Source organism: Hemicordylus capensis, chromosome 4, assembly GCF_027244095.1.
Source record: "Hemicordylus capensis ecotype Gifberg chromosome 4, rHemCap1.1.pri, whole genome shotgun sequence".
NCBI lineage: Eukaryota > Metazoa > Chordata > Lepidosauria > Squamata > Cordylidae > Hemicordylus > Hemicordylus capensis.
In genome coordinates this window covers 30,976,760-31,000,277 of record NC_069660.1, presented here as the reverse complement: position 1 = coordinate 31,000,277, position 23,518 = coordinate 30,976,760, and the positions used below count along the sequence as shown (strand labels likewise).

The 23,518-nt window shown below is 45.0% G+C and overlaps 1 protein-coding gene across 2 annotated transcripts in view; it reads left to right on the top strand.

The window, feature by feature from the left end:
* ARFGEF2 (ADP ribosylation factor guanine nucleotide exchange factor 2) overlaps positions 1-23,518 on the top strand; it is an 86,612-nt gene that overhangs the window by 51,794 nt on the left and 11,300 nt on the right. For both annotated transcript variants that reach the window (XM_053246762.1, XM_053246761.1), the window contains 9 exons: positions 7-106; positions 618-658; positions 750-919; positions 2,444-2,595; positions 2,939-3,111; positions 4,709-4,869; positions 15,316-15,446; positions 15,536-15,665; positions 16,635-16,770. In XM_053246762.1, the coding sequence (XP_053102737.1) occupies positions 7-106; positions 618-658; positions 750-919; positions 2,444-2,595; positions 2,939-3,111; positions 4,709-4,869; positions 15,316-15,446; positions 15,536-15,665; positions 16,635-16,770 (1,194 nt within the window). The remainder of the gene's footprint in view (positions 1-6; positions 107-617; positions 659-749; positions 920-2,443; positions 2,596-2,938; positions 3,112-4,708; positions 4,870-15,315; positions 15,447-15,535; positions 15,666-16,634; positions 16,771-23,518) is intronic.

Here is a 23,518-nt window from a genome sequence, read left to right as displayed (position 1 = left end):
GAATAGGTAACCGTGTTGGTGGAGGTGCTGATAAAAGACAAATAGCCAGCATTCAGGAATCTGTGGGAGAAACCAGTTCTCAAAGTGTGGTGGTGGCAGTGGACAGGTACTATACTATGTGTGTGTGTGTTGCTTTGCAGTTAAGTGTGGAAAACTGATTGTCCTGGTGGTTATCACAGTTGATTCCAGGATAAGCTTTGGAATCCAACTCTTATTTTTTGTAATAGTAGCTTACTAAATATAGGAGTAATCATAGACTCACTGTCATGCAGAGTGGCTCAAGGTGCTAAAAGAGAAGGTAGAGGTTAAAGGTTGAGCCCTATAGTAGAGAAAAACTGTCGCTGTTTTTCTTTCCCTGCCCACCTCCAAATAAGACAACTTGGGATATATTGCCCTAAACTGAAAACAGTCCTCCACTAATCCGTGTGGAGTTGCATGAAATGAAGACTTTCATATTGTAATCATCATCTGATGGCAATTCCCATGCTTAGATTGTAAACAATGTTGTGGTGTTCTGCTGTACATGTGCTTCATGTACAACAATCATAATTTGTGATGGGTTTTCCTAATTTCCTGTGTCTTGGGTTTTAACTAATACATCTCATTTTATTTCATAGAATTTTTACAGGCTCCACAAGATTGGATGGAAATGCAATAGGTATGTATGTTGAGAAAATACATTGAAAGGAAAGTGATTGCCTTGGATTATTTCTGATTTACTAACATGTCTCATCTCTTAAAATATTCAGTTGACTTTGTTCGATGGCTGTGTGCTGTTTCCATGGATGAACTGGCTTCCCCTCACCATCCACGCATGTTCAGCTTACAGAAGATTGTTGAGATTTCCTACTACAACATGAACAGAATTCGACTGCAGTGGTCCAGGATATGGCATGTGATTGGAGATCATTTCAATAAGGTAAGTAAAGTAAAAATACTTGGAGCATGTATGGGGCTTGACAGACAACATTGCAACCTTGTAGCTAAAACTTCTGTAAGAGCACACCCAGTGTAATTAGGAAGATCTTTCAAGGGACCTGAAGGCCATACGTAGCACAAAAGAAAATTTTGCTTGTTATCCCTATTTCTCCTCTGTGGTCCAGATGCCAGAGTGCTCACTTATTTCCCAACACAGATACCTATTTTATCTGACACATATGTCAAACTGCTGGCCCACAGGCTGAATCCAGCCCATGGAGCTCCCTTTTCCAGCCCCTGGTCAGGGGCTAGGAAGCTTTGTATTGCTTCAGCTGCAGCATTTATTCTCCCCTATGTGCCGAAGTGGCTGCATTGTTCCCCATGCCTCTAAATACCAATTGCAGGGGAGTAACAGCAGGAGAGGGCATGCACATACCTCTTGCCTGTGGGCTCCTGAGAGGTATCTGGTGGGTCATTGTGTGAAACAGGATGCTGGACTAGATAGGCCTTGGGCCTGATCCAGCAGGGCTGTTCTTATGTGGCTGGCTGGCTCCTCCATTCCTCCACCACCAGTATTCCTCACACCCCTGCACTTGGAAGTGGAAGCATTTCTCCTTTCTGCCATGCTCCTCCACCCACGCATCCTCATGGCTCTTCAGTGGTTGAAGCAGAGGATAGAAACGGAATGAGTAAGTGGAGGGTGAGGGTGGGGGGAGGGAGAGAGGCAGAGACTAAGAGGGAGGAGGAGGAAAACAAAGATTGAAGGCAGGGACCTTCCCCTGCATGAAGGGCGAGTGGTAGGGGAGGAAGGAAGATAGTGAGTGGGGAAAGAGGAGGAGGAAGACAGAAGGCAGCATGAGGAGTGTGTGAGAAAGGCAGCGTGAGATGGGCATGACCCCCGAGAGGTGCATTGGAATCAAATCCAACCCACCACCTGATTGAGTTTGACACCCCTGCCATAGATGGAACTGATTAATATTCTGAAGAAATGTTGGCCTTGCAGATTCATAGTTACATAGCAAATGCTTTGTTTAAAATGTGAAAGCCCTCAAAGTGTAAGGTAGGACACTCTCTATGGTTAGGAATAAGTAGCTGAAGAAGAGCCACAATTTTCAATTAAATCACGAGACACACTAGACCTAACTAAAATAAATACATATTTCTAAAATAAAAGTTTTCACTTTGATCTCGTTGCCTCAAATGTGTGGGAAGAATGTGTTATCACCTCACTTGTTTTGTCTTAATTATGCTTGCTGCACAAACATTTTTTGGACTTCAGCCCAGATTACAAACCTTTTACAGGAACTAAGCCACATTGAGATCAGTGGTCTTCCTGCCAAATAATGTGTTCAGGATTAGGGTGTTTAGGGGTATTTGATGCTTTTTGAGAATCCTGTCTATGCCTGTGACATTTATGACTCAATCAAGTTGCATGGTTGACTTTATATAGTCCAATTTTTATTGTGTATCTAAATTTACTACATTTATTTGCTTCTCTGAGGGAATGTCTGTAACTCTTCAACAGGTTGGTTGTAATCCAAATGAAGATGTGGCAATCTTTGCAGTTGATTCTTTGAGACAACTGTCAATGAAGTTCCTTGAAAAAGGAGAGTTGGCCAACTTCCGATTTCAGAAAGACTTTTTGAGGCCTTTTGAACATATCATGAAGAAAAATAGGTATGTGTACTTTACAACTCGAAATGTAAATTTTTCTGTTACCTACCATGTGGATCAGTTTATGGAACACCTTGCCTCATGGTCCAAACAATTTTTGCGGGGGGCAGGCTTTTAATCTCATAGAGCTAAATCACTATTTCATCCCTGGACTGTATTTTGTTTACTTCTGTTTTGTATTTAATGATATTGTATTTGACTCTCACTGTGTTAATTGTACAGTTTAACTGCTTTAACTGCCCAATAGCTGGGATTGGAAAGTGGGATATGAATTTTTAAAATAAATGAAATCTGGTGTCATGGTGAATACCACAATTAAATGGTGGTTTTTCTTTCTTTTATCTAGATCACCAACGATTCGAGACATGGTAATACGCTGCATTGCTCAGATGGTGAATTCTCAAGCTGCTAATATTCGCTCAGGGTGGAAAAATATCTTTGCAGTATTTCATCAAGCAGCGTCAGATCATGATGGAAATATTGTGGAATTAGCATTTCAGACAACAGGACATATAGTTAGTAAGTACAGTATGGTAAAAATAATATATTAAAAAGTGGTGGTGAAGTCAAACGCAAAACAGAGACAATCTATTTCAAACACAACTTGGCATAATATTTCTCCCTTTCTTGGAAGATGCTGTTTTTCCTTCATACTTTTTTTTAATGGAACATCATTTAAAGTAGATATTGAAAAGCTTTCTTCCATCAGCCCTCAGCTCCAAAGGTTCAGCTACAGTTACAGGCAACATAGTTTTGTCATACTTGTGGGCACATTTCCCCAAATCTTGCACACGCTCTGTCCCACTAGTCCTCCACTCTGACATAGTGGGGCTTGCTCTAAATATCTATGCACTCTTGGAAGGCAACCGTTCCCCTGTTAATATGATACATGTGTGGCACTTGGGCTGAAAATGATAGACTTGTTGCTGCTCATGAGAGTATCTACTACTAGCAAAGTTAGTGGCAGCTGTAGTCCTGTAGTTTTCCATTTTAAATTTTTTATTAGTTTTACAATATAAGTAAATATTGACTTCCCGCTTACTAGTCTGCACGGTTCATATTAGTTATACAAACCTACCATTGCTATAATAATTCAAAACATATATACTCCACATTGCAAACTCGATTTTATAGTCCTGTAGTTTTCAAGTGCAGCCTTGTCTTCCTCGTCGTCCTCCTCCACCACCTCCAGCCCCCCGTGTGCCTTTTCCACATCCCAAACAACTGTTACTTGCAGATGTCCAAAAAACCCACCCACCCCAAAAATACCACCACCCTTCAGGATAACAAGGTCCAAGTTTGATCCGCTTCTTAAGGATGTTTTAATATTTTGTTGTAGATTTAAACATTGGGGGGTGGGGAATTGGTTTATGCATTGCTATTTTTATTCTGGAGATTATTTTCCATGATTCAGCATGTATAATCCCAGAGAAATCACTTAGGAAGAATCAAGCAAGCTGTAGATTTATGATGGTTTTATAAGGTGAAATACAGCCATGTTTAAAAATTATTGTTCAGGTCTGCACCACACAAGGTCCACTGAACAAAACGGTTCACTTATGGTCTACCATACATGATCCACTGACTGTATATTGTCTGCCAACTGCTCGACATTGCCCAGGGAAGCAGTAAAAACAAGAGTCTTATTGAGTCTTGGGTAAGCCATAATACACGGCTCATGGTCTTTGTGGTGGCTCACGACTCACAAGTTCTGCAGGCCTCGCATAGTTGGTCAGCTGTCAGAACTCGTTATTATATGATTCATTAACATTGGTGGCTGACATCCAGACTAATACAGCACTGGTGCTACAGGGAAGGGACGGTTTTCACTGCTCTTCCTTTTTCCTCCTTTGCCTCACCTCTGAAGGCTACTGTGCCTCCAGAAAAAAGGCCCCTCCCATATTTTGGGGGAGGCACAGTGGACTGCAGAGGGAAGAGAAGGATGGTAAAAATCACCCCTTCTCTGTAGAACCAGGGTTGTGTTAATCTGCATGTCGATAACGAGTACATATTATGAAGGGAGACAAATATTGATGTAACAATGTCATGTACAATCGTGCTGACCTGACTTGCATATTCCTAAGATGTCACACATTTCATTCTGTTTTCTCCACAGCCACAATTTTTCAACAGCATTTTCCTGCAGCAATAGATTCATTCCAGGATGCCGTAAAATGTTTATCAGAGTTTGCCTGTAATGCTGCATTTCCAGACACCAGTATGGAAGCAATTAGACTGATCCGTTATTGTGCTAAATATGTTTCAGAAAGACCTCAGGTATATTTTCCTCATATTTAAATTTCTGTGCTTTTTGGAGATGCTTAAAACTAACCATCTGGGATGTGATCCGTTGAATCCATTAGAATGGGTTCTGCGCCTGCACTGAAGCCCATCATTGTGGAGTACCACAGCTCCTCTCAGCGCTTGTACCCCCCACGTAGCTATTTAAGGCGGGAGGAAGTCCCAGCTCTTCAGTTACTTTGCGACTGCCATAGTGATTGGTTCCTTGGTCACTACGGCTCTTTGTTCTAGTTCCTTGCTTTTTCTGAGTGAGTTCTGAGAGAGAGAGAGAGAAAGAAAGAAAGAAAACAAAAAAGGATTGATTTATCGGCTTTGACTTCTGGACTGTTTCAAACTATGTTTTTGTGCATTTTGTGGACGAAGGGAGTTGAAAGATTGGACTGATATTTTGATTTTGAACAATGGAATGCAGACGACAATGGATTACCCTAAAGGCTTGGAGAAAAGGGCAGATAAAATCAAGCGTTGCTGTAAGTGTAAAGCTAAGCTACCTTTGCAAGACGGCCATTGCTGTGCCTGGGGGAAGCCCACAACATGTCTGCGTGTAAGGTTTGCCAGTCCTTTTCAAAACAGATGCAACGCAACCAGGAGCTCCATCTGAGAGCTGCACTGTATGATGACGTGTTAAGTTCCTCTGGTTTGTCTAAGGAGGGAACTCGCTCGACTTATAAAAGAGATGGCTCGAGAGCTGAGGCTTTGACCCAGTATAAACCTTCAGTGCCTATATTTAAGTCTCCTAAGATGCCAAAGTGGCATGGAGACAAGATGGCAGACACATTGGAGCCTGCCAAAAAGAAGAAAAAACTATCGGCATCGAAGGCTACTCCATCACTGACTTTGGCAGAAGAAGCTGTTTGTGATGATATAGAGACCATCGACACCGACCACATTGATGCCTGAAAATCAACACTAAAGCAGCCAGACTTGACATCAGCGTCAATGTCAAAGGATCCTTCCTCTGCATTGGCAAATCCTATCCCCATGCACTCTTCACCATCAAGGGAACCTATGGTGGCAGCTTCGACATCATCAATAGGTTTTCCTGCTCTACCCCTCTCGACACCAGAGCCTTCACTGCCGAGAACACTATCCCCTCTGGTGCCTAGGTCGGCACTGATTACGAGGATGGTCTCTTTGTCCCTGGCATCGATGCTGTTGAAATACCCTTGAGACAGTTGGCTTTGACACAAACACCACAACGTTACCTATACAGTGACTCCTCGATGCCGAACACTGATTACTTACGAGATTTAAGATGAAGACTCGCCCGAGGCTGAGGTGGCGAGTGCTTTGGATCACAACATGGCACAATCCTTGCTTTCGACATTAGACACCAGTGCTACTAAGTTCCATGCCTCCGGATACTGCCATTTCAATGTCAGCTCTTCAAAACCAACCAGTGCCCTTTGCATTAACAGCTGCACAGATGGCCACATCAACTAGCTGGAACACCTGTGGATTATCTCACCACACTTCGCCTGCTGTACAATCAAATATCTTTGGTCAGTCTTCTCCGGGATTGGCGTATGACTATTATGAAAACAGGCCATGAAGGTCTTCAGGGTCCCCGAAACAGATTTCTATGACCAGAGCCTACTCTCAAGCTCTTCCAGTGTGTATTCTGGCTGGGGGAGGGGGAATCCCCCCCCACTTTCACACCAAACAAAGCGGTGGTGACAGCAGCTGTAGCCACGCAGACTCTGGCAGAATTTCCTTCCCCACCAAAACCTGTACAGGTTGCAAAACAGACCCAAAACAAGGAGAAGCAATTTTTACCTGAAGCTATCCAGACAGACTCCTGGGAGCCTGCAATTCCTAGGCCTCCAACACCTCCATCATGGGAGCAACAGCCACATTTCTCCCCAGCACATTCTGGTGAGAGTCACTGTGGCTCTTCTGATTTTGAATCGGACACGGAATCTAATGACCCTGTTGTGGGTCATTATTATTGTTATTGATGATGATGATGATGATGATGTGGCAACACCCTTGCATGTATCCCCCACCGAGGAAATGAAGGCTTATCCTGTCCAACTCAAGAAGATGGCTACTGCACTGGGTCTTGATCTAAAATCACAATCTTCTACGATTGATGAACCAGTATATACTTTTATGGCAAAGTTTTTGTCTGCTCAGCCTGTCACCTTGCCTCTCTTACTGGTGATTTCCAAGGCAGCTCAATGCACTTGGGAGGTTCCACAAATAGAGTACAAGAACAGGATAACACCTACCTGCTGAAACATCCTGTACCAAACTCCCTTTTTATAGACGATGCTGCTACTTCTAGGTTGGGTAGGTGTCACATGACTCCTGCAGATAAAGAGGGAAGAAAGTTAGATGTGCTTGGCAGAAAATATATATTCAATGACTGGCTTATTGGTGAAAATAGCCAACTGTTTAGCCTGCATGGCTAACTATAATTATTGCCTTTGGGACACCTTGGAACAGGATTTGGACTCTCTCTCACCAGAAGAGTTCAAGGCTCACTTTAAGAAGACTTTGCAAAAATCTGCAGAGTTGACTTAACAGCAATTAAGTACCACAAAACACCTGGCAGAATCAGAATCTAGAGCCATGAGTGCACCTAATACTTTGAGATGCCATGCTTGGCTACGTTCAGCAGCTTTTCAATTAGACATGAAAGACTAAATCGAAGGCCTCCCATTCAATGGGAAAGGTTTGTTCCCTGAACAGACAGATGCTACAGTGGAGAAGCTAAAAAATCAAAGTTCACAGCAAAGACTTTCACTTTACTTCTTCCTCTTTTTCTACCAAATCCAAGCCTTACAACCATCCACATTCCAGCTATAGACAACTGGACCACAGGGATTTTAAGAAATCCTGCCAACCATATCATAAGAAACAATATCCACCAAAGAACAGGACCAGGGCCAGCATAATAAATGGCTGAGGTCCAGAAGCAGCACCTTTTGAGGTCAGCAACAATCCATCACACCATTTGCCATAAAGGGACTTGATGCTAACATCAGCCTTCCCCAACATCGTAGTGCTGAGTATGACTGCCTGCTTTCAGGCACAAAAAACACCTTCAGCCAACAACCTACCTAGATGACTGGCTCCTGGTGTCAAAAGACAGAGAAGGGTTACTTTCTCAGATACAGTACTTATTGTGCCTTCTCCAGGACCTTGGGATAGATGTCAGCTGCAAGAAATCTCATCTAAATCCCGTGACGTCAATCTCCTACATAGGGGCTGTTCTAGATACCCAGATGGGAAGAGCCTACTTACCACAAGAAAGATTCCAGGCCATAGTGGATCTTGTACATCAGTTTCAGTTCAGGCCAGTGCAGGGGCAAGACAGATTCAATGTCTCCTTGGCCTTATGGCTTCCTGCAAGACGACAATTTGGCATACACGTCTGAAAATGAGAAAATTGCAGTTATGGCTCATATCAATCTTCGGTCTGAATGTAGACAGCCCCCAGAAGCAGTTAGTTATTCTGCAGCAAATCCTCCAGTCATTGGGTAGGTGGACTCATGCAGAGAATTTACTGAAACGGTTGAGTCCTGTTTCAACTGCAGCCTCCTTCAGTATGGGTGACGATGGACACCTCAATGATGGGCTGGGGATGGGAAGTCATTGCAATGGCAGCGTGGCCCAGGGACAGTGGAGTCACTAACAAAGACATTTCCACATAAGCTTTCTGGAACTCATGGCAGTATTTCAGGCCATGAAGGCTCCTTGCCAATGCACAGAGGGAGAAGGTTACAATTGGACAACTCAACAGCGATCACCTACCTAAACAGACAAGGGGGACAGTGTCCAGGTCTCTGTGCACATTGAGTGTACAAATATGGCACTGGTGCATCAGAAACAGCATCACCCCTTTTGGCCATTCACATAAAGGGGACGGAGAATGTCCTGGCAGATGAACTGAGTCCTTCATTTACCAGGGAAGAGTGGCACAAGTGGGAACTGAACAAGTACTTGCTTCCAATATTCAGAGCTTGGGGGTTCCCAAAAATAGACTTGTTCGTGACAGTTCTCATTGCCAAGTGCAAAAACTTCTGCTCAAGGGCAGGCCACGACACACAGTCATTGGGGGACGTGTTCCAGATGGACTGGTCTCAGCACCTATGGTACATGTATCTAGTGGTGTGCACAGAACTGCGCCTCCGGCACCAGGGTGGTGGTTCTTTAAGTATATGTGATGGGGATGCACTTACCCCTCCTGCCGCTTTCTCCCCGCCGACGCTCCTTTTTAAAAGAACTTCTTGGAGCGGCAGTGTACCCCCCTGCCCCCGTAAGTTCTGTGCATGCGTATGCATGCCATGCGTGCACCCCTGCACATCCAACATGTGCACAACGCGCACATGGTACTTCCGGCCACTTCCAGCCAAAAATGAGGGCAGGGGCGGAAGGGAGGGAAGTTTTTTTTTTTAAAAGGAGCACTGGCAGGGGGAAAGGTGTGGGAGGGGTAAGTGCACCCCCTGCCCTTAAAGACCCCCCCCCAGTGCCGAACTTTCAAACTGCACCACATTTGAACCGGTTTGGAGGCCTCTACAATGGCCTCCGGACAAGTTCGTGCACATCCCTGCGTGTATTTTTCTCTACCGTGTCTTCTGGCCTGTCAGGCCACATGATGCATTCATGATGCTTCAGCAACCATGGTTTCCGCATCTACTCAAACAGTCCAACCACACATACAGGAGGCTCCCTCAGCGCCAAGATCTTCTGTCACGGGAAAACAGTCAAGTACTGCACCTGGAGGTGCCCACTTAATGGAAGATAGGCTCCTAGATAAAACCTTCCTTAACCAGAGGAAGTCCTCCAATAGGATAAACTATCCTAGTAAATGGAAGAGGCTGGCTTGCTATGCAGCCTCAAACACCTTTTGCCCTCTGAAAGCTACTGTCCGCCAGGTCCTGCGGTACCTAACCACACTAAAGATCTCTCTGCTTTCTAATGTCTCCGTAAAGGTTCACTTAGCAGCGATTTCCGCAAGACACCTGGGATGGGATTTTCCCACCCTGGCTGCAAGAGCTTTCTGAAAGGTCTCCCCAATCTGTATCCTCTGGTAAGACAGCCACTGGATCAGTGGAGTATATCCTTGGTCCTTTCAGCTCTGACAGACACGCCCTTTGAGCCCCTGGCTACAGCTAGCCTGAAGCTGGTTTCTCTGAAGACTGCTTTCTTGGTGGCAATTACATCTCCTCACAGGGTGAGTGAACTTACAGCCCTGAGGATGGACGTGCCTTATGCACACTTATGCCCAGATAAGGTATTGTTATGTCCTGACATTCTATCTATCTATCTATCTATCTATCTATCAATTACACTTCTATGCCACCCAAAATTCACATCTCTGAGCAGTTTACAACAAGCAAACAAACAAAAAGTTAAAACATTAGTTAAAATAAATAACAAAAAACTTAACAGTAGTTAAAACAAAATAAATGACATAGTAAAAGTTAAAACATTACAACAATTTAATTTTTAAAACTATTTTAAAACTATGTTAAAACAATATTTAATTAAAAGTCGTCTGAACAGGTGCATCTTTAAAGATTTTTAAAAACTTGTCAGAGATGGAGAGCCTCTTATTTCAGCAGGGAGTGCGTTCCAAAGCTCTGGGGCAGCAGCGAAGAAGGCCCGTCCCCGAGTAGCCACCAAACGAGTCGGTTGCAACTGCAGACAGACAGCTCCTGATGATCTCAATGGGCAGTGGGGTTCATGATGAAGACAATATTCTCTTAAATACCCAGGGCCCAAGCCATTTAGGGCTTTATAGGTTATAAACAGCACCGTGTATTTTGCCCAGAAACTTATTGGCAGCCAGTGTAGATCTTTGAATACAGGAGTAATATGGTCTCTCCGAGATGACCCAGAGACCAACTTGGATGCTGCATTCTGAACCAGCTATAGTTTCCGGACTACACACAAGGGCAGCCCCACATAGAGCGCATTGCAGTAATCCAGTCTGGAGGTTACCAGTATATGTACCACTGTTCTGTGGTCATTTATCTCAAGTAACTGGTGCAGCTGGCGTATCAGCCGAAGCTGATAGAAGGCACTTCTGGCTACTGCCTCAAACTGGGAGACCGAGACCAGGGAGAGGCTCGGACCCCGAAGCACCCCCAGAATGCATACCTGTTCCTTCCGGGGAAGTGTGACCCCATCCAGAACAGGCAGCTCAAAATCATCTCCCGAATTTTGACCCCGCACGATGAGTACCTCCGTCTTATCTGGATTCAGCCTCAGCTTGTTATTTCTCATCCAGCCCATCACCGCCTCTAGGCAGGCATTTAGGGAGGTTATGTTCTCTCCTGAGGATGTTGACATGGAGAAATAGATTTGGGTGTCATCAGCATTCTGATAACACCCTGCACCAAATCTCCTGATAATCTCTCCTAGAGGTTTCATGTAGATGTTAAACAATATTAGAGATAGTATGGAGCCCTGAGGGACACCATACAAAAGTTCAGATTTTGAAGAACAGTCTCCAAGGGACACCATCGAACCTGCCCGAGAAGTAGGAGCGGAACCAACGCAGTGCCTCCCACTCCCAACCCCCGCAGACGCTCCAGAAGGATACTATGGTCAATAGTATCGAAAGCTGCTGAGAGGTCCAAAAGAACCAACAGAGCCACACTTCCTCTGTCAATTCCCGATTGGAGATCATCCATCAGGCCTACCAAGGCAGTCTCCACCCCATAGCCCTCCTGAAAGCCAGTTTGAAATAGGTCTAGTTAGGCTTCCCCAACCTATGGCCCTCCAGTTGTTGCTGAACTGTGATTCCGATAATCCCAGCCACAATAAGCTGAAGCTGGGGGTGACGGTAATTGTAGTTTGGCAAGCGGTCTAATTGCCTCCTTAAGACAAGGAGGCATCCTGCCTTCCCTCAGAGATTTATAATCTCTGCCAGGCCTTCTACAACAACCCCCCACTAGATAGTATAAGCCATGTCAGGCAAGGGTCAAGAGAACTGGTGGTAGGTTGTACCATTCCAATCAGCTCGTCCACATCCTCAGGAGTCACAAATTGGAACTGATCCAACTTAACCACTCAAGAGGAGTCGCTGGACACCTCCACATCAGACACTAAAGTAATTGCCGAGATGGAATCTAATACAAAAGATTCTTCCACAGAGAATTAATCAAACACTTCACAGTGGGTAATCGATGGATCCAGATTGTGATTCAAGGGAGGAGCGACACATATTAGCCCTCTAACAACCCTAAACAGCTCTGCCGGACGTGAACGTGGATGCAGTAGAGGCAGAAAAGAATTGCTTCTTTGCCGCACATATCGCCTGAGCATAGATCTTCAAATGCACTCTATGTTGTAATTTGTCAGATTCTAGTCGAGTCTTTCTCCACTTGCGCTCCAGTCGCCTACCTCACCACTTCAGCCCCCGTAGCTCTTCCCTATACAAAGGGGCCAATAGTATCGAAACATTACCTTCCTACCTAAGGTTGTGACAGATTTTTACATAAACCAAGACATCATGCTACCTACCTTCTTCAGCTCTCCAAATACGGCTCTGGGAAAAGCCCTGCATTCCTTGGATGGCCAAAGGGCTCTTCTATTCTACCTGTCAAGAACAAAGACTATCAGAAAGACAAAAAAGTTCTTTATATCCTGCAAAGGAAGATCTCTGGGCCAAGCCTTGTTGAGGCAGAGGCTGTCCCTCTGGCTAGTAGAGCTAATCCTATTGACATATAAGTTACAAAAAGTTCAGCCACCTAAGTCCATCAAGGCACATTCAAGCAGAGCTTATGGTGCCTTAGCAGCTCATTTATCTATCATATCATTTTGTTACATTTGTAGGGCTGCAACCTAGTCCTCAGAACAGCCCTTCGTAAAGCACTATGCCATTGACTTGCATTCTACAGTGGAGGAGAATTTTGGGAGAGGTTTTATTAAAAGGGTGTTACAGTGACACTACTGCTCCCTCCTCCTTTAGGAGCTAACTAAACACCCATTCTAATAGATTTAGTTGATCACGCCCCAGATAAACAGGTTGCTCACCTGTAACTGATGATCTGGTAGTGATCTGTTGACATCTATTAGACCCTCCCGAACCTCCCCTCAGCAGTAGTGCTCAAGCCTTCTACGTAGAACTCACCTATTGCTCCAAAGATGCTCGACAGCTCTGGCGGTCTTCAAGGAACTGAAGTGCTGGTACTTCCTCCTGCCTTAAATAGTCATGTGCGGGTGGAGTGCAAGCGCCAAGAGGAGCTGTGGTACTCCATGCTGACAGGCTTCAGCACAGGCGCAGAACCCATTCTAATGGATGTCAGTGAATCACTACCAGAACATCAGTTGCAGGTGAGCAACCTGTTTTTAGCCTACTTTACAGTAGGCTTTTGAGATCACCTGGCTCTGTGTGTGTGTGTGTGTGTGTGTGTGTGTGTGTGTGCGTGTGCGTGTGTGCGCGCGCGCGCACCCACCCATCAACTTCACAATGCCTGGACCATTATGAACCAAATTGGGTACTGTTGTAGGGACACCTCAACAGTGTAGATTGTGATGATGTCATCCAACCCAGTTCAAGATGGTGGGTGCGTAAACTTCTGAGGCAGAAGTGCACTAACTTGAGGACTTGTCTAAATGATTTGAACCAAATTTAGTACAGTTGTAGTTAATGAGTGACACACAGAGACACCTCAGTGTTGTAGTTTGTAATGATGTCATCCACCTTGATCAAATATGGTGGATGCATGAACATTTGAGATGCAAGAGATCTAACTTGTGGACCACAATTTGAACCAAATCTAGTTCAGTTGTAGAGACTTGTTTAAATTATGGAACACCTTCTGTGATAGCCTGGCATGTAAAGGTTAAGGTGACGTTTTCCCAACAAGTTTTTGAAGTACTCTGGTTGCTCTTTTATGGCAATTGCTTGTGCTTTTGATCTTCTCCTTGCTATTCAGCAGTCCAAATACCAGTGTGCTGTCCCTCTTGTCCTACAGGAGGCAGGCTCAAAGAAAGACTTGGCCAGGAGCTGGACTAGGGGGCATCTCCCACTTGCTTCCTACAGCCAGTCTTTCTCCTGTCTCCACAGTGAACTATCATACGTTTGTGTTTCTTTTGTTGGACTGTAGCACTTTCATATGTGGTTTTAATTATATTTAAATTAAATATAGTGTGCTTATATGTGTAAGCTGCCTCAAAGGTTTATATCAAAAAGCAGTCTGTTTGTTAATTTTTTAAAAAATTGGAGTGACCTGCTTTAAGTTAACCTGGGCTTGTTCACAGTTTTGAATAGGGAGCTCTGACCTCATTTCCCTTCTCCTTTTTAAAAAAACTAGGCAACCCACACAGAGCATCTGTGCGCTCTTTGGGGCTGGCTGTTCCCTTCTCCCTCCTGCCCCACTCTCCCTCCCTCCCTTCTGCCCCACACTCTTGCCTCTCTTCTCCTCCCTCCCGCCCCACTCTCTCTTGTCCTCCCTCCCCCTCCCTCTCACCCTCCTGCCCCAGTCTCTCCTGCCATCCCTCCCCTCCCCCTGATCCTCTCTCCTGCCTTCCCACTGCCCCACTCCCTCTTGCCCTCCCTCTCCCCCCTGCCCCACTTCCTCCTCTCCCTGCATTTTAAAAAGTTCTACTTACCTGGCCGCTGCCACCGCTCCTCCTCCTGGGCAGCGAACAGGAAAGTCCCACTGCCTGGTTTCCTCTCACCCCAGTCTCTCTCCCATGGTCTCGGCGGCTGGTTCCGGCACTGCCTGGCTGAGAGCCGCCTCCGCGGCCTGTCCCGCCGGCAGGACCGCCACGCCAAGTGCCGTCTCCACGACCTGTCGTGCCCGCTGCCACCGCTTGCCAGTCTTTGTGGCCGGCCGCAGGCCAGCCACCTCTCCCCCCACCTTCTGCCCCGGTATCGGGGCCCACCGCCTGGCCACCAGCCGCCTCACTGCATAGGCCCTCGGCTGGGCCCGCCACCACTTCACCGCAGCCAGGCCCGAGGCCACCACCAGTTGCCAGGCCGGGCCCGCCAGCGGCTCTGGCTCATAGCCGGCCAATTCTCTTCCTCCTGGGTGTGCCAGCCAATCGGGCACCTCCGCAGCCCAGCCAATCAGCTGGGATGCCAGGACGCATTTTCCCTGGACACACCTAGGAGATAGATAGATAGATACACACACACACACACACACACACACACACACACACACACACACACACAGTAGACTTTAGGAAATCTTAGTTCTTCCTTCCTGCCATAGCTCAAACTTAACATATATTGGATAACTGCTAGCTTTGTTACATGGAATATCTAGGTTTCAATTCTGACAGGTGTCAATTAATGGGGTGTAGAGTGACTTGCTTGTGTCTGAAACTTTCCCCAAGCTATGTTTTGCCATTTCACTGTTCAATTGAACTTCTCAGTTCTCAAGCAGGACTGGGTTGTGTAGTTTAAGTGTGTGTGTAAACTGTATTAAATTGCCAGATCATATCTGTTCACAGGTTTTGCGAGAATATACAAGTGACGACATGAATGTGGCTCCTGGAGACAGAGTTTGGGTCAGAGGATGGTTCCCTATTTTGTTTGAGCTCTCCTGCATCATCAATCGGTGCAAGCTAGATGTGCGGACAAGGTAATGGCACTCTTTTGGCTTTGGGCTCTGTTCAGCCATCAAAATTCATCCCTAACTTGCATTCTCTTATTACTGTTTTCATCTTGTAGAGGCCTAACGGTTATGTTTGAGATTATGAAGAGCTATGGCCATACCTTTGAAAAACACTGGTGGCAAGATCTGTTTCGAATTGTGTTTAGGATATTTGATAACATGAAGCTCCCAGAGCAGCAAACAGAGGTATTGAAAGCCCTTTAAGAAGTAATCCCTGGATAGCCCAAAACTATATTTATTAGATATTTATCCTATTCTATTATTATTATTATTATTACTACTACTACTACTACATTTATATCCCGCTCTTCCTCCAAGGAGCCCAGAGCACTGTACTACATACTTAGGTTTCTCCTCACAACAACCCTGTGACGTAGGTTAGGTTGAGAGAGAAGTGACTGGCCCAGAGTCACCCAGCAAATATCATGGCTGAATGGGGATTTGAACTTGGGTTTCCCCGGTCCTAGTCCAGCACTCTAACCACTACACCACACTGATTTTTATTCTACTTTTCAATTGGAGTTCTCAAAGCAGATTGCAATATCAGTTAAAAACAACAACAACATATATTTAAAATAAGTTAAAACTTCCATCAAAAATCCTTGATGGAGGGTGGCCAGCTGGCTGGCTGTGAATGGAATGGATCCAGGTTGATCCAGGTTCTAGAGGGGCGGAGACAGGCAGCAATTGGTCTTGGCCAGGCCACTAGAGGGTGCCTGGTTCTCTGATATTTCCTTCTGCTCAAAGTAAGATAGTGTTGTTTACTGTGATCTCAAAGCCAAATCTGATTTAGTAAATCAAGGCTCAGAGTTTTGAAAGGCTGAAGTTTGAGGCAGGGCCCAGCAAGGTTGATGCTAAAACAAGTGTTTTGTACCATTTGGTCCCCTGGTGTGGGTTGTGCCTCATTCCCATCAAGGGAGAATGTCAACCACCCTGTTCCTCAGCAGGGTTGTATGCAGCTTGTGGCACTTCACAAACCAAAACAAATGGCATGTCCCTTCTTTGAGGAGGTTGAAATCTTAACAATTGACTGTAAGAGAAAAGGGATGATCTATATGTTTATAAGCTTTGTGGTAATTATCCTTATGATCAGAACCCTTCCCAGTTATCAGTTTGTTCCAGCAAAAAATATACCATCTGCTTTTCCCTCAACAGAAATCTGAATGGATGACTACTACATGTAATCATGCACTTTATGCAATATGTGATGTATTCACACAGTTTTATGAAGCTTTGAATGAGATTCTTCTTCCTGACATATTTGCACAGTTACACTGGTGTGTAAAACAAGGTAGCTTATTTACATACATGTCACTTTATTCTGAATGAATAACTTTTACGGGAGGTTTGTGTGAAACCCATCTTCCTCTTCCCCTCCCCAAAGAGTTTTGAAATGAGAAAATTAAAAAAAATCTTTCTCTTTTTTAGGCAGTTCATTCCTACTGCTACCAGAGTACATCTTAATTTAGCAAATACTTTTGTATGTGTGCGTTTTCTCTAGAATCATGTTGCATCAGCTGTGTTTTGTTTTGCTTTATGCCTCTTTTGAATGAATAACCAATTCTTGCTTTTCTGATTGCCCCTCAAACAGTCTTGGTTAAAAGCCCCATCCCTTCAGTCACCTGGCAGATACAGAATGCAAAGTGCTGGATCATTTATCAAAAGCCTCATACATGTGCTTCTGAATGGTCTTTGGAATTTCAGTCACTTCAGCACTTCCATTCATGCCATTATTCCTTGCAAAGCTGAGCTCTACAACATTTTTCATTAGCATTGGCCAAAAGATTTTAACTACTACTTCTGTATATTTTGGAGCCAATGGCATTCTGTTGTTACCACTCAGCACCTATAACTTTCTTTTAAAGCTCTTGCAATGTAATAACGGAAGGGAAGTGGGAATAGCTTTTGAGGTAAGGTACAGTTGTGCCGTCAAGTTGGTGTCGACTCCTGGTGACCATAGAGCCCTGTAGTTTTCTTTGGTAGAATACAGAAGGGGTTTACCATTGCCATCACCCGCTCAGTATGAGATGATGCCTTTCAGCATCTTCCTATATCGCTGCTGCCCGATATAGGTGTTTACAGCGGGGATTTGAACTGGCAACCTCTGGCTTGCTAGTCAAGTCATTTCTCCGCTGTGCCATAAGGTGGCTAGCTTTTGAGGTACTGACTGTTAAATTCAGTTTCTCCCATTGTGCCTAAGATGCTGATCAAGACTTCTAGTGTGCTTGATTTGAAAGAGATTGGACTGAGTCCCTTTATGCCCACTAAAGCCCTTCTTGACTTTGCACAAGTCTTTCTTTCTAGCGATACTCATGATATGTACAGTTTAAGATGGTGGATATTAGCATTACTGGTCTTAAAGTCTTGCCTCTTAAAAGTTGTGTTGGGATTTCCCGTGCAGTGGTAATACAAACAGCAGTGATATTGTACGTAAATATTGTATCTCTGCCTATGATGCTATTGCGACAGCATCACAGCTATGCCAATAAAATGGCCTGGTGCAGACATCATGGCTGCTCGCTCGAAATTGAAAGCCAGCCTTGAAAGATCATGTGCCCTCCTCTGTCTCATCCTCCTCTTTACTGACATTCCCTTCCCCTTCCTCCACCGCCCCACCCTCACATGCACTCTTTCTGTCACTAGCTATGGAACTTTGAGGTGATCAATATTCCATCACAAGTTGGGGTTCTGCACCTGTGCAGTAACCCCCGCAGAAGAATTCCAAGCTCCATGAAGCACTCTTCAGCTCTGCAAAATTGGGGACATGGCACGACTTTTTTCGGTGCACCTTTCTCCTCAGTTCCTTCTTGACTGCCATGCTGCTCGCATTGTGAAGGATTCGCTCTTTTTCATTCTAGTTCCTGTGATTTCCAAATATCTTTCCCTCTTGGTTCTTTGGGCAGTTATGGCTTATGACTATGGGCAGTTTTATGGCTTCTCTGGATTTCGTTTTGGTTTTGTTCCTCTCTGTGGCTTTCTGGCTTTGACAGCTGTCTGCTTTTTTGTTTCTCCCTTGTTCTTCTCTTTTGGTCTAATGTACATTAGAAAAAAACTTTTTTAAAATGTGCCTTTTGTACATGTACTCGGCCATCTGACTTTGTGGGATTCCAGTGCCTCTGCATCTCGAGCTCCTTCTAAAAAAGAAAAAGGAGACTTGACCTTCTAAAAAGCCAGAGACAGTGGACAAGGATACCCAATGTTGACACCATAAGAAACACAAGCGTGAGCAGTTTGGTTCACCGAGGTCGTCAAACATTGTCGCATGTCGATGGCCAAACAATCAATATCAACCACGTCAAGACAGATGACGGCATCAACACTGAGGCTATATCCTCATATTCCCTCCCCATTGACTGCACAAGGAGAATATAATAAAATTCAACCCTTGGTGTTGGGTGAACTGCTGATGTCGGCATCGACACTGATAACAGCTTCTACACTGACAATGAGATTGATTACACCCACGTCTCTTTTGACAAAATGACCAATTCCAATATTGATGTTGACAGCTACCTGCCTGACATCATCTCTTGGACCAAAATTTGTTGTGACTACGATACCGATATTGATGACACCATCAACCAGAAAAATGGACACCCTTATAAAGAGTGTACCACCAGTCATATCACCAATTGCAATTGGCTTTTATCTAGCTCAATCTGTGCATTCCATCTCCAGCAAGGAAGGGCACCTCTCTTCTAGAGAGGTTCCCCCAATACCACAGGACAAGCCAATGTCTAGAAACCTGGAGTCTTGAATGGGTTCCACTGCTAGTATCCCATTGGGTTCTACCTTTAAAGTTTTCCCTTTGCATGGATTGGATGTGGATGAGGATTCAAAATCTGTTCCAATCCCTAAGACTCCATTGCCATTCCCTGCGAAGGTGACCCTACGTTGCTCTCCATCTTACCCTTGGAGAGAGACATTTTATCACTCTGCTCCACACTTTGCATCCATAGCACGACAATGGACCAATGGAGCTCGTCCATGGCACGACCAATGGACTACTGGAGTTCTCCAAGTGCCCTGGACCCAGGTTACAATTTTTGGGTGTTATAGAGATCTGTACTTCTTGCCTTCACCTGTGTTACCATACGACTGATGAATACAAGCCATGGAAATCTATGAAACTCAAAGGTGATCTAGAAAAAGCCCCTGCAAAAGTGCATGAGCTTTCTCGAAGACCTGTGACAAATGTGGGTTTCAAATGAAAGTTCTTGCTGTATATCGGGACTTCTTCATCTTTTCCATAGTTTTGTCTGTTTGTGTACTGAACAGAACGTTCCATTCAAATGGCAGATCTCAGTTTTATCCTTCATGTCATGCTGAAGGGACATAGATCGCATCCAGCATATCTTAGTTCTGCTAAGAGGTCTAGCATGTACTGGACATGGGAAACTAAGGTGTCCTTGCATTCTGATGTCAGCAACCAGTTGTCCAGGTAAGGGTAAATTGAGATGGTACAATGGCTGACACACATCCTAAAAACACAGGGAGCTGTTGAGAATCCAAATTGCAGGACCGCATACTGATAAATTCATGGACCCAGTGTGAATCTTAAGTACTTCCTGTGTTCTGGCTGTATTCCCAGATGGAGAAAGGCATCCTTCAGGTCTAGCATCACAAATCATTCTTCCCCCGTTAGCAGGGGAAGAATGCCTTGCAATGAGATCATTCTGAATTTCCTGGCTTTTATATATTAGTTTAGGTTCTATTGCCCTCTTCTCTAGTAAGGATAGTACTACTTTTGCTAAAGTAGGAGTTGAGTGGGTGTATTTTATCCCTGTGAATATGGGGTGGCTTGAAAATTCGATGGCATAGCCTGTCATGGGCATCTGATGTGATGTGATGCCAAGTGTGGGGGAAAGGGGCAATTCATATTGGAGAAGGGAGTGGCGTTTGAGATACTTCCTGGTCCAAAGCATTAAATAGTCTGCTTGGATTGGTCTTGGGACTTGGTCCTTTGCTGTTGTCTTTGCCTAGGGTTGTATTGTCATTTAGGAGTATATCTTAAAGACTTCTTACAGCCTTTCTGCTCTGACTGCTTGAATTGGTATTTTTGCCTGCCAAAAGGACCTATACTTTTGGGAGCATATCTAAAGCAAAGAGCTTGGACAGTGCAAAGACTGCTTGGGCTCATGGCCATATGCACAGCTAGCGTGCCCCATGCAAGACTTTGCGCAGAATCCAAAATTGGTTTCTGTCCGTGTTTAAACTGAACTCCGACAGTCAGAACATGTGGCTGAAACTTCCATCACCTGTACTAAAATCCCTACAGTGGTGGACCAGGATGGACTACCCTCCAAGTGGGTATGCCTTTCAAGCTTCCAACTCTGTCTCTCACAGCAACATCAGATGCTTCCCTGAAAGGTTGGGGAGCTCACTGTGGAGGGTTCTGCACCTGAGACAAACGGACACTACAACAAGAGTCCGCAGATGTCATGTGCATGCTGGCACCATGTCGAGGGTTATTGGGAGGTGCGGTGACCCAGCAGGAAGCTGAATGGGGTGGCAGAGAGTAGGTAAGGACCTGCTCTCCCTTTTCTTAAAGTTCCTGGTTGAATTTCCCAAAAAGTGCTCAAACCACAGTTTGAACGCAGTTCATACATATCGCTAAACTATACTGCTCCAGGGCAGGTGTAGGAAAGAACTCCATGGGAGATGCCTTTCAAATGCCCTGGACTACTACCTCTTCCCTCCCTTTCATCTGCTGTCCAAGATGATGAGCAAAACCCTGCAGGAAAGAACTCGGTGAATCCTATTCACCCTGTATTGGCCCCGACAGCTGTAGTTCCTCATTCTTCTGTATCTAACTCAGGGTCATCCTCAACCCTTCCTGCATTCCTTTTTCACAGGGAGCAGGCCATGTTGTCCATCCCAGCCTCCAGGTGTTGAACCTGACGGCCTGGAAGCTCAACAGTTTGATACTACCCTCGTGACTGAGAGAAAGGAGTCAACACAGAGGAATTACATGTGCAAATGGAAACATTTTATGTTGCATGCTGCATCCAAGGGCTTTGACCCTTACAATGGTCAATCTGTCAGATCCTTCTATACCTAAGTAGTCTAAAACAATCTGGACTTTCAAATCCTTCTCTCAAAGTTCACTGAGCAGCACTCTCTGCAAGACACCCAGGCTGGGATGGGTCCACAGTGTTCTCCCATCCTGACTCTAAAGGATTCTTCAAAGGAATAAATAACCTCTTCCCACCTGTCAGAGGACCCATCAGACCATTGAGTCTCTCATTGGTCACTTCACTTACTGAAGCACCATTCGAATCTCTTGTTTCTGCTTCCCTCAGATCTTTATCCTTAAACATTGCCATCCTGGTTGCCATAACATCAGCAAGGAGAGTCAGCCAGGTAACAGCACTTCGTGCTGACTCCCTTTGTAGGGTTGTGCATGAACTATCAGCTGGATGGTTCGGCAGGGGGCGGTTACTGTTTAAGGAGCGCAGGGGAGTGCCACTACACCCCCCACACACATACATTTCCCCTGCCGGTGCTGCCGCCAATACCACTGGTGCGGGGCTGCTGCGTATCTCCTTGCAGCCCCAGTCAGTGGCAAACCGGAAGTGCCTGATGCATGTTGATGCTGACTGGGGCTGCAAGGTGTTACACAGTAGCCTTGCACCAGCGGTTTTGGCAGCAGTGCCAGTGGGGGGAACGTGGGGGGAGGGAGGTAATGGCACCCTCCCTGCTTCTTAAAGGTAACACCCACCCTCTGCTGAACCAGTATAAACATTGGACTGGTTTGTGAACATCTCTACCCCTTACTCCAAATTCTATCCGGACAAAGGCATTCTCCCTCCTTTAGACCAAAAATAGTTTCCGAATTTCACCTAAATAAGGACATTGTACTACCTACCTACCTTCTTAAATCCATGTATTCCTTTGGAGAAATCCATGCATTCATTGGATGTCTGGAGGTCTCTCCGACACTACATGCATAGGACAAAAATCATTTAGACAAACCAACCAACTGCTTGTCTCCTATAAAAAAGAAAACAAAGGACAATGCATTTCAAAACAAAGACTGTCCCACTGACTCGTAGAACTCATCTTCCTGTGCTATAACCAGCAAGGGATAAAGCCTCCCTCAAAGATCAAGGCACATTCTACTAGAGCCATGGCCATGTCAGAGGCCCATATGTTGGGCATTGGCATGAAAGACATCTGTAAAGCAGTCACGTAGTCTACAGGCCTGCCCTTCATCAGACATTATGCTATAGACATCTGCTCAGTGGCAGAGGCCAGCTTTAGTCAGTTCGTTCTTAAAAAGGTGCTATAAACATATCCTAGCACCCACCTCCTTCTTGATCAGCTGGTTAATCACCTAGGTTGTAAGGGAACATGGATCACCTCAAAGATAAACAGGTTGCTAATCTGTAACCAGTGATCTTGCTGGTGATTCATGTTCACTCTCAACATCCGCTCAGTCTACCCCACTGCTAAGATACTTCCACAGTAATAAAGACTTACCTGAGTTGGTCAATCCAAAGTCTTTGTTCATTGTGGCCGATCAAGAACTGAGGAGAAAGGTGCTCTCCCACCGAAAATAATGGTCACGCCACAAGCACTATTTGGCAGAGCTGAAGAGCACCTCATGGAGCTTTAAATTCTTCCGTGGAGGTCTGCAATGGCGCAGAACCCCAAGTTGTGAGTAAACATAGTTCAACGGAAGGATCACCTGTTACAGGTAAGTAACCTGTTTTTTTCTCCTCTATACATTGATGGTGTATAACCATGATTATACACCATCTTTCACTGATGGCGTTAACCATGGCTAACGCTAACAGGATTTGAAGCCCACTTCATAGCATGGTTTTAATAAAGCCTGGTTTTTGTTGTTTTTGTTTTCGAACCATGACCACAGTTTGCATCAGTGCGTATATAAAGGGAAACCATGGCTTATGAAGGAAGGAAATTGCTCTGGGGAATGAAGTATACATTTGTGATAGTATAAACTATAGCTGCAGGGGCAAGTTAACAGTAGATCTCTACCAACTCATGATCACATTTTGTACTACTAAGCATAT